This window comes from Fistularia commersonii, chromosome 13, assembly GCF_037954325.1.
Source record: "Fistularia commersonii isolate RoL2024-O1a breed Wild chromosome 13, RoL_Fcom_v1.0, whole genome shotgun sequence".
NCBI classification, from domain to species: Eukaryota; Metazoa; Chordata; class Actinopteri; order Syngnathiformes; family Fistulariidae; genus Fistularia; species Fistularia commersonii.
This window is the reverse complement of record NC_141296.1, coordinates 10,506,002-10,517,367: the sequence shown is the minus strand read 5'-3', so window position 1 is coordinate 10,517,367 and position 11,366 is coordinate 10,506,002. Positions and strand designations below refer to the sequence as shown.

The following is an 11,366-nucleotide window of genomic DNA, read 5'->3' as shown; positions in this document are numbered from 1 at the left end:
TCCATTTGAGAAGTATTGTTTGTCTGGCTATATCCAAGAGCTATTAGATTCGTTGTCTGGCTGCTGAAATGGGCATCTTGTTTAGGTATTCCAAACATTGCAGTGATTTTAATGGTATTTATAAGACGTGAATATGGTCTAAATATTATCTGCCAACAACATTGACAAAACCAGAACACAAAAGAAGGTGTTATCAATTGCACCAGTAAGTGATACTGGACGTGAACTTTGCAGGTAATCAAATTGAAGAGAAATATTTAATAAATACAGTGAGCAGGATGGGAGAAAGCTGGTCAGCAAATTTTATGAAGAATTCATAAAGGAACCCCAGTTCCTGTCGATTTTCTATTTTGCCTTTATATCATTGCATGTGTAAGCTCGTCTATAGACAAGGTTTTTTTTCTTGCTCAAATGAGGTCTCCTTGCCATTTTTTTCAGAATTTAAAATTGTGTCTTGTTGCTTGACTTTTGCAGTTTTGGCTCCTCTCATGCAAACACACTTGACGGGTGTTTCAGTATCTCTGATCAATACATGAGACAATTTTGTTATAGGGCGGCAGTGATTAATTAAACAAACCAAATATCAGGAATAAAATTAATTCATATTATGAAACAATCCAGAGGAGAAGAACAATTTGGCGGGATACTTAATCAAACAGTTGCCGGCTTTTGAAATGATAGAAATTTGTTTCAGAACTGTCAACTTTACCAAAACAAAAAGTCCAAATACAGCTGCAAAGATTATAACCATAATAATTCAACTCTCTATTCTAGTCAGTGGTGCAATTCTGGTCTCAGAAGAGGTCAACAGTCATAGGCTTTGAACACAGCAACAATTCTACAGCGCAAGTGGAGTTCTAGGGTTTCATTTCTGGACACTTTGGTTGATGGGATGTTTATGAGCAAAGCGACTGTAATCTGGATTGAGATTTAATGACAAAGTCAAAAGATAAACAGTGTGACAGGAAGAAAATAAGTGTAAATCAGTCAGGTGAATCATCCAGATGCTTTGCAATTATGTTTATCGGAATGCTTCTGCACTGAAGACATGCACAGAAAGTATTGTAAAAATCATGGTGTTTATAATTTCATAAAATTTTTCTCCACAACCCTTGATAAAAATGAACACAACACAGCTCAGCACTGCTTTGTGCACTTAAGAGTTATGAGGGTAGTAATGAGTTAACTCTACCTTCCCAAATGTCACTGAATGAAAACAGACTTAATTTTACAGTCCAAACAACAATTCTGAAAGCTGAGTGAGGTTGAAGAGAGCAACTGGCCTGAAAGAGCGTGTAGTTTACGTTTGCATAAAACGTGACCATATGGAAATCATTAGACGTGGGCTGATTCAGCATGCTGGCATATTTGTGCTATCACACGTGAGTGTATGATGTTGTCTGCCACTTCCATATTCAGTAAGCCAAACAGCACACACCCCAACCTCTCCCTACATACAGACACGCTCAATATACTGCCTGAAAGGCTAAAAACACACAAAACAGGATCTGAGAGAAAACACCAGCTGTTATCATAGCTTCCTGAAGGTGTGGGACTCCAACATCACACATTGTAAAACATTCACAGCAAAACAGACATTGCATCGTCTGCCTGGATCATGTACAGACTTTTTAGCTTCATGCTTAAAGGGTTGTTTGATTTTGTGAAATTCCCAAACACAAAACACAATAATTACAATTTATTGACAGTGATGTATTTAAAATACAGTTTTTCTGAAATCACAGGTAAAATGTTCAAATATCGGCTGTGACCTACAATGCTTTGTTGTTTTTATTTATTTTTGGGTATAAAGTATGATATAACACATGGTGAATGGAGCTAAAAATTTAAGACAGTGTTGAGAAAATGACTATCAATTGTTCAGTTAAACTGCAGCAGAAAGTAAACTTTGTATTTGCTCATTCATTAAGTTTACAACTTCTTCTTTAGTATAGTGACTTCAGTTTTTAAATTTCATAGTTATTAAAACATTGCTCTTTAGGAAGTGAAACTGGTAAGGTAGTAAATATCAAATGCAGCAGGGTAATGGTACACTCTGACAGGAAAAACATCCACCAGCAGTGATTTTTCAATACTATTCCAGCTGGACAAGGATTTCTGATGATGCTGCGTTATATTGAAGCACAACAGAGGAAACAGAAAGCAGGAAGAGCGATTCCAACGAACCCTGATTAAGATATTGCATTTTGAAAAGAACTTTCAATTAAAGAAATAAAATCATCAAATATTAGGTATCATGTGGATATTTAAAAGTAATTATTAATTTGTAAAACAAAAGATTTACCACATTATGATCTATACTGTTAATGTGATGTAAAGAGGCTTTATATCATAGTTTAGTTATGACTCAAGCTTGACTGATGTAAATGACTGCACTGCCTTTTCAACAAAAAGTAAAAGAGATATACAGTGAAAGATATACTTATTTTATTCATCAAGATCACAAAATGAACATCCATGATCTTGCTGAAAGAGAAACTGAAGAGAAAATTTGAGCTAAACAAAATTTAAACTGAAATCTGTACCTATCTATCTTCTCCATAGCTAAACTAGCTTTTAGCCGAAGAGTGACTTATTACATAATATAAGCATTTTGCACAACTGTAAGTCAAGCAAAACATGTAATATCCTTGTATTTTAAAACCCATGAGTACATTTTATGGTGGATACCTTGATTTTCTTCCCCTTGTAAGCCATAAAAATCCTATTAAAAAGGTTATATTCCGATGACTCAGACATATGTAATTTATGGAAAAGGACCCGATGCAGTACAAAAACCTAACCAAAATACATTTGGAGAATTCCACAAGTTTACTATAAATCTCTGTGTGTAGGCAAAAAGTATTTGAGTGTCATACTGACACACGAGACGTAAGCCACAGAGTTGCACGGCACCCTTGGCTGTACATGCAAGAGCTGCAGAATACATTACTTGGTTAATATGCTGTGAGTGGAGGAAGGAGAGCCAAAGTCAAAGGGCATGAAGGGGGCAGGAAAGTCACTGAAAAGCAGATAGTGGGTCTGAGAGCAGGAGTATAACCAGTTGCAAAAGGGGTGTGGTATAGGGGAGGAAGAAAAAAGAGGAATTAGGGAAAGAGGGAGCGGGATGAGGCTCCTGAAAGACATAAATAGGCGAAAGAGGACTTGCAACCTTGCAGTCACTTTTGCCGACAGCCACACGTGCTGCCCTCCTCTTACCCCTTTTCCTCATCTCCAGCCCTGCTCAAGTCATCTGGTGCAACACCTTATTCATCAGGAATCCTGTGCAATTTCAGTAAGTAGTTTCACGACACACAAATACACAATTCCATTTGAAAACTGCATTCTTGATGCTGGACAATTTGGTGGGGGAGCTACTGTCCATTGTGGGCTTATTCAAAAATGTGTTCATAATTAATCTCTATTATTCATTTAAGCACTTTGTGCTTGTGTATATAGCAGTTTACTCCCATGCAAACATTTGTGCTGAGAATGATTTCCTGAAAACATTTCATTGCAAGACACAATTATCAACTTTGAGCTCAATATTCTGTGATGAAAAAAATTGCATAGTAACAGCACACCAACGTTTAGATCAATACTAAAACTGCCAAATTCATTACCAATATGAAGAGCGAGTGGAAACAGACAATGTCATATATTTTAGGTCTGTATAATACTACCTTAAATCTAATAAACTTATCATGTATTTTGTGCATAGATAATTTGATGTGGCTCTCTTAGAGATGCATGTTTTTTTATAGAAATAGATATAGGCCACAGAAGAATGTGAATGAACTTTATAAAAATCCAGGCATTCATAGACTTGACAACACATCAAAATCATATTGGTAATTGGACGAGACTAGTAGAAAGAGCTCAGCATAGATGATAGATGTGTTCCATGATTCAGCTCCTTCTAAGCAATAAATTATAGGTTCAGAGGAATAATATGATCAAGTACCATATTTAGTGTGGTAGAGAAAGCAACCATTATCATATCACAAGCATGATTATAACCTCAACTGCAAGGTTATTTGTTTAAAATCATTTGGTCTACCTAAATTATTTCTTTCAAAAAATACCACAATTTTCAAATGGAGCTCTTAAAACATCAAGAATTAATGTGTCAATTAATGTGCTCTGACTTTCATAGCGCATCTTTTTAAATCTTAGCTGGGACCCTGCTGCCAAATACTTACTTTCACTTTCACTCATTCTCCTTGTTACTCCAAACATGTCCCATATTTCAGAAAATACAACAAGAGCAATTTAAAATAAAAATGGCCAAAACAGTGACATGAATAAAGATTTACAGAGTTAAGTATTATTTTCAGGCATTATTAGATTAGTCATTCATTCATGAATTATCTATACCACTAATCTTGCAGCCAGGGTTGCTTGAGTGCAGGACCACATATAGAGACATACAACCATCCACTCCCACATTCACACATTAGAGCAATCTAGGGTCTCCAATTAACCTACTGCATATTTTGGACTGTGGGAGGAAACTGGAGAACCTGGAGGAAGCCCCCACAGACATGGGGAGAACATGCAAACTGCACACAGAGAGGGCCCCTGTCAGAATCCTCTTGCTGTGAGGAAGCAGCATTAACCACTGTGCAATTATTCAGAATCATATTTATTATATAGTTACTAAAAGTACAATGAGTACAAGTGGTCTAAAAGTGCGTGTCTTGTGGTGAAGCATTAACAAATAACAACCCAAACAATAATAACAACCCATGTGCAGATGAGTACATCCTTAATAATAGCAGAAGTGGTTTTCTACTTACATCAATTACAATTGCTCTTCAACTAACAAAAGATGGGATTTGCTGTAGACTGGATATGTAATATAACCAGTGCTTTTAAAATTACTATCTGCATTTATGAATGCATTTAGCAACCATCTAAATAGTCTTCAATTGGTAATAATAGCCAGTTCCAAGTAAATTTACATTACAAAATGCAGTATTAGAATATTTATAATAAACAAACCCTTTTTTCCAAAACTCAAGCAAATTGATTAAGTATGACTCTCTAGTGTAATATTTCTCCTGAATCTGGAGAACTAATCAGCATGGATAACAGAAATATTCAAATGACACATTTGTGTTGGCTGCTTCACTCTATTAGTCTTATATTGGAATTTTAACAACAGATAGCAGCAAACACACTGACAAAAGCTATTAGAATTCAAGCAAAAATAGAATGGCAAGTTTAAATTTAAAAAAAAATTACAATCAATAAGCTTTAGCTCAATTTTACTTTCATAATCTGTAGCTTTATTCATGTCCAGAGATTCAAAGATTTTGGTATAGCGAGAAGTTGGTCTTATCCACCCTTAAGTTTGCAGTTCTCTTTGTGCTAATTCTCTATTTATTTTTTTTCCCCTCCAGAGCATCCCTTACTCCTTCACCCAGCATCAGTAATATATCATGGACAACACGGGAAACACTGCCACCCTCTACGAGCTGCTATACCACCTTACTGTCATGACGTTAACACTTAGTCAAAGTGTGTATACGATGCCTGTTCCTACTGACATCCCCACATGCACAGCTACAGAAACTGCCCAATACAGTTTAACTTTTTCTGGCAAGTGGACCCAGTCGGCTTTCCCAAAACAGTATCCTGTCTACCGTCCCCCTGCGCAGTGGTCAAATCTTATTGGTAAGTGCAATACAAGCTGATCCTATTTAGGCACAGTCTTAGAAACACATGTGATAGTATTTTGACAGTGTTCTGAAGGACAGAATATTGAAATTCTGACTTAATTACAGCATGTGAGAGAAAGAAAGATGACACATACCTAACCAAGTTTGTTCTTAGGGGTGACCCACAGCTCTGACTACCATATGTGGCAACGTAATGGGTTTGCCAGCAATGGAGTGAGAGAGCTCACGGAGAAAGGCGAGGCTTGGACCCTCATGAAGGAAGTTGAGGAAGCTGGCGAACGCATCCAGAGCATTTATGGGATCTTCTCTGCCCCTGCTGTTGTGGGAGGCACAGGCCAAACGAACACTGAATTTGAGGTCTTTGCCAGACACTCCTTTGTAAGTAACTTGGACATTCTGTATAATTCTTTGTCAGTGCATTCATATTCACCGGGAAGGTCAATAAACTTAACAATGTGGTGCATTCTTTTTCTTGGTGAGGGGGATAACTGCTCACAAAGTTTCCAGCCTTTTAAAAATGATTACCTCATGGTAGTCTTCTATGACCAAAATATTCATGCATCCATTCTTCCAGTAACAGTACGCAACAACAACAGTCCAGTAACAACTTAAACTTAAAAGACTTTAATAAAGCTTTGTAAAAATAGTAATCGCAGAAATGTACTATAATAAAAAAGTTCAGTTGAAAATCTAAATATTACTTAGAGGAATTTGTTATGCAATGCTTCTATTGCCTTGTTACTGAACTGCTTAAAATACCATTGTTAATTGTTGACCATTAAGTTGGTATTTTTCCACTATTTGAATGCACCATATGGGCTATTTTTCCCATTAAATTAGTTGCTTCCCAGTTTCTAACCGTTTCCACCTGAAGAGAACTTTAGAAATAATGCGAAGTTATGACCTTTGCACTTTGAGTAAGTCGTAAAGTTGGGGACACATCTGACCAAACACTATATTAAGAGATGGAAAAGAGAGGAGACAGAGTTGAGCTGCAATCAGGAACATAAATTTAGATTGAAGGGACGGGACATGGAGAAGGATTTGTTGGAGGCCGAGAAGGGTCATCATCACATGAAAAAATTTAGTATGTCACAAAATAGTGTTGGGTTTCTAACGCTAGCTGCTCCCTATGTAAAATGAGAAGTTATGGTCACAGTCCATAAAACATTTACATATTACACAATAGGGTGAATGATCTTGGGGGGAAAATATGGTTCAGTCTTAAAATCTCCAGCAACTTCACAAGGACTTGCTATCCTTGCATTCTGACAAGATTTGGTGTATATATTTGAATTTAAATTATTACAAAATATATGTAAAGATCTTTTTCTAGAATAGAACTGAATTCTGCCCTAATGTCAGAAAACTAATTTGACAGAACAGTGAGGTCATTTCAAAGCAGTGACTACTATTATTTTTTACTAATGCAGCCTCTTAAAAATGTGACCCAAAGTAAAAAAAAAAAAAACCTTTCTACCCTATATTTTTTGTTTCCTCTCCTCTCTGCTCTTATTTTCACTCTCTCTACTCATGACTCTATTTCCTTCTTTTATTCTCAATCTTTGTCCCACTCACCACTACCTCCTTTGCATCTCCAGCTGTCATTTATTGTGAGGATCATTCCTAGCCCGGACTGGTTTGTGGGCGTGGACAGCTTCAATCTATGTGATGGAGACCACTGGAAAGAACATCTATCACTGGATCTTTTCCCATATGATGCAGGGACTGACAGTGGTTTCACATTCTCCTCTCCCAATTTTGAGTCCATCCCACAAGAAAAAATCACCCAGGTATGATATTGTCAATACGTGCAAGATTAATTTTACAAATGGTGACAGGTAGAGAGCAGTATATAACTGGTACTTTGCCTACAAATCACATTTTTTACATAATTTTTTGTCAAAATGTTACATGGGCTGGAATGTACTAGATACATAAAACAGTATTATGTAAGACAAAAATCTTGGCCTACTTGTCTGTTTTAAGTTTTCTGCAGGTTCATGCTCTCGATGCACTGTGCATTGAATGAATAATACAAGAAATTTATGAGGATCTTGATTATAATATAAGCATTGCTGTACTTTAACATTACAATCATCCTAGTTAGTGCCTGTTAGACTTATGCTCTGTAAGAAGAACCCGGATGACAACATATGCACGGCTATTCCCTTTGCCTCACAGATAACTTCCTCCTTCCCGAGCCATCCTGCAAACTCTTTCTACTACCCCCGCCTCAAGCACCTCCCACCCATTGCCAAGGTAACACTGAAGAAGATAAAGAAGACAAATCAGATCATTAGCCTGCCAGTGGAACCCACCCAGTCCAACCAACTGCCAACTGGAAATGAGATTGAAGACAATATAATAAGTAAGTCTCAGGTAGAATCATCTAATGGTGGTCTAATGTCCGAAAAATCTTCATAAAGTGTACGGTCGCAATGCCATCCTGATCATCTAGGATATGTGAAACTGATTTTGGCCACTCATCGTGCTATGGAAAAAAGGATTGTCTCACATAATTTTCCACATTGATTTTCTCGTACATAAGTATACAACTATGAAGGCAATTAAATGCAAACAAGGAGGAATGAAATGTTGTAAGTTGTATTTGTTCATTCTACAGGGACACAATTGGTATCATCTTCTGAGAGGCACTGAGGGACAGATATGTGTCTATGTTATAAACAACACTGCACATAAAACAATTAAGGTGTCTGATTGAAAATGACAACAAGTATTAAGAAGTAGAGATAATCCAGTATATAGAATAGTAATTTAGCCCACCGAAACCCAAAAGTAACAAAGACATCTTATAATATGGTATAAATATAGAGGCAATGACATAATGTATATGGCCACATGTAAAATACAAAAAAATGAAAACCAGAAGTTAAAATTAAAAATTAAAAGTTTATCAAAGAACTTGACTGTTACTAGAAGTATATCAATATCATATCCACAAATGTAACATATTACTTGGATCACACCTGTTTTTATGCAATGGAGAAATTTAGACACAAAACAGATGTGAATGTTCTTAAGCAGATTTGATATAACAAATGGAATACATCAGTGTCTGCTAATAATATAGTAAATTTTTTGTTTTTATTGAACACTAACTTTCCCCTTTAACTGTACAACAATGACTCATAAGAAGACCATGAGTATGATGTGACAAGCAAAATGGAATGTCAGCCATAGTTTTCTTTAAAATTAAATTGAAACGATACTAAAACTGATACTATGCCTGTACAGACTTATAACTATAACTGTTAGCGAGACAAAGAAGTATTATCTAGCAAACATGTACAGTAGCAACAGATATAATGCAGATAATGTCAACATGTAATGCAAAACCCCTCAAATAAGCTAAGCCGAAAAAATACATTTTGCCAAATAAGTTATAACATAATACTGGGATCTTTCTGATACATGAGAGAGAGATCTGAAACCATTAGGAGCAGCAAACACTCACTTTCAGCAGGACACAAGAGTAAAAACAAGGAGTGCAGATCATCACTAAGAAAATGTTAACTCTGCTAACCAATAGAACAGAAAATGAAGCAATATACTTGAAAACCTAAAAGAAAATATAGAAATTGTTTATAATATTTATTTTACTTGGGTGGCAATAAGACCTCTATTCCTTGGGTGAATCTGAATCTAGTTAGCAATGCTAAACAGTCTGTTGAAATGTATGACTCCATTCTTTATGGATGAGTTACAAAGCTTCAAGGATGTATAACAAGCTGGAAAAAAATGAAGACTGATCTACAAGTAAAGCCATCAATACAATACTGAAACCACATATTCTTGTGATTGATGTTCTCCAATATGACAAGAAGTCAACTATACAAAGCTCATAATTCAACACTGAGTGAGACAATAGGGGACTTGACGGGGAAAGGCTTCTCTAGGAAAAAAAGGGGGTGGGGAGGATAATGCATCAACATTTCAGGATACCCGACATGGCAGGCAATGGATTCATCATTCACGGTGATTTTAAATCACAGACTTAAAAGCACCACAGACTGCAGGTTTGTTCCCTTGACAACCCATCAACAAACAGAAAAAAGCCAAGAGTCTGCCAGGACTTCCTCCCAGCTTCCAAGGTCAAGGACCTATCATACAATTCATCTGTTTATCTTTGGCTTCCTTTCATACCCCCCCACCCCCCTTGATATACCTTATCCTCAAGGATGGAGATGTGATTTCAGAGGAAACAGAGACACCTGCTTAATCCTTTTACGCTGAAATACAAATGTTATGTTATAATGAATTTTAGCCCTTTTATATGTGAATCCTTTCCTCTGGCCTTAATACACCCATGAGATGGGGGTAGGGTTAAATCGAATCAGCCTTGGCTTGGATATTCTCTCTGTATGACCGTCCAGCCTTGTAACTTCCGTAGCTCTTCTCACTGCTCTGCTTTTCTAACTGTACTTGACAGTTAAATCGGTGATAGTTATCAGATGTGTGCAACTCCTATGATTGTCTGACATGGCCACATGTTTACCATGTTGAATTAATGAAGGTTGACAGGACAAAGTGTGGCATATATTAGTTAAATTTAAGTAATTAAATTCAATTGAACAACAATTGACAACAAGTCTTGCCAAGAATGGATTAAGAAAATAAGGATTAGATTTACAAAGTATCATCATATGTCAAATATTATCTTGTTAAGCCAAGGTATACTATGCACTTCTAAAGCTCCATCCCATCTAATCACGGATATTTCCTTTGCAGATACCCCTTTGGACTGTGAGATGTCAGTATGGTCTCCGTGGGGTTTGTGCAAAGGCAAGTGTGGAGACTCAGGCGTGCAGCACCGCACACGCTATGTTCTCATGCACCCAGCAAACAATGGAGCACCCTGTCCCCTGCTGGAGGAGGAGAGGAAGTGCTTCCCTGACAACTGTTTATGACTAAGCCAGGAAAAGGGGGAGTTGAAGGAAAAGAAACAGAGAAGAGAGAAAAAAAAGGGTAAAGCCAGGAAAGGAAGGAAAAGGCGAAAACGAAGAAACAATAGTAAAGGGTCTTCAGTCTATTTGCTAGAAGCATAACTCCGTCCTCTCCCTTGACAAAGGACTGTTACATTGGGAAGATTTCATCAGAATAACAGATTGTCATCAAATAGCAAAAAAATAATAAAAAATGAAAGGTATAGCTTGGCCATAGCTATTCCTTTTGTGACTGATGGAATACTTGCGTTTAACCATCGATAAATCATCAACTGAAAATGCATTTTCTAGCAGGGTACACATTTCTTTACACACAGTGGAATACAATTATCAGAGAGACTCAGCAATTTTCTAAATAAATCCATAATAATCACACTTAGGCTCAAAGGTACCCTCATCCACGAACATTAAGAATGCGTCAATGGTTCCATTAACTGGAGCAGAACTAGAAGGGGAAAACCAATGAACAAGCTAAACTGTACCACATTCAAAATATAATGTCAACCGAGACATTGTGGATGTTTTCTTGAAGACGAAGACTTTATTTATTGACAGGATTTTAACCTGTAATGTACAGTACATCAAAACTGATCAGTGTTTGTATTCCTTTATGCCATTGAGAATTTAGTCATGGACAGATAAGCTTTTGTACAAAAAATACAGAAAAATGTAAAAAAAAAAAATAAATCACTGAATGTATCAATAAAATGTATAT

At 36.6% G+C, this 11,366-nt stretch overlaps 1 protein-coding gene across 1 annotated transcript; it reads left to right on the top strand.

Annotated features, from left to right (window-relative positions):
• The first annotated feature begins 3,164 nt into the window (after nucleotides 1–3,164).
• Nucleotides 3,165–11,366, top strand: spon2b (spondin 2b, extracellular matrix protein). Its single transcript, XM_086158275.1, has 6 exons — nucleotides 3,165–3,295; nucleotides 5,406–5,679; nucleotides 5,839–6,062; nucleotides 7,286–7,477; nucleotides 7,869–8,055; nucleotides 10,437–11,366. The coding sequence occupies exons 2-6, from the start codon at nucleotides 5,445–5,447 to the stop codon at nucleotides 10,613–10,615; spliced, it is 1,017 nt and encodes a 338-aa protein (XP_086014401.1). The 5' UTR covers nucleotides 3,165–3,295; nucleotides 5,406–5,444; the 3' UTR covers nucleotides 10,616–11,366.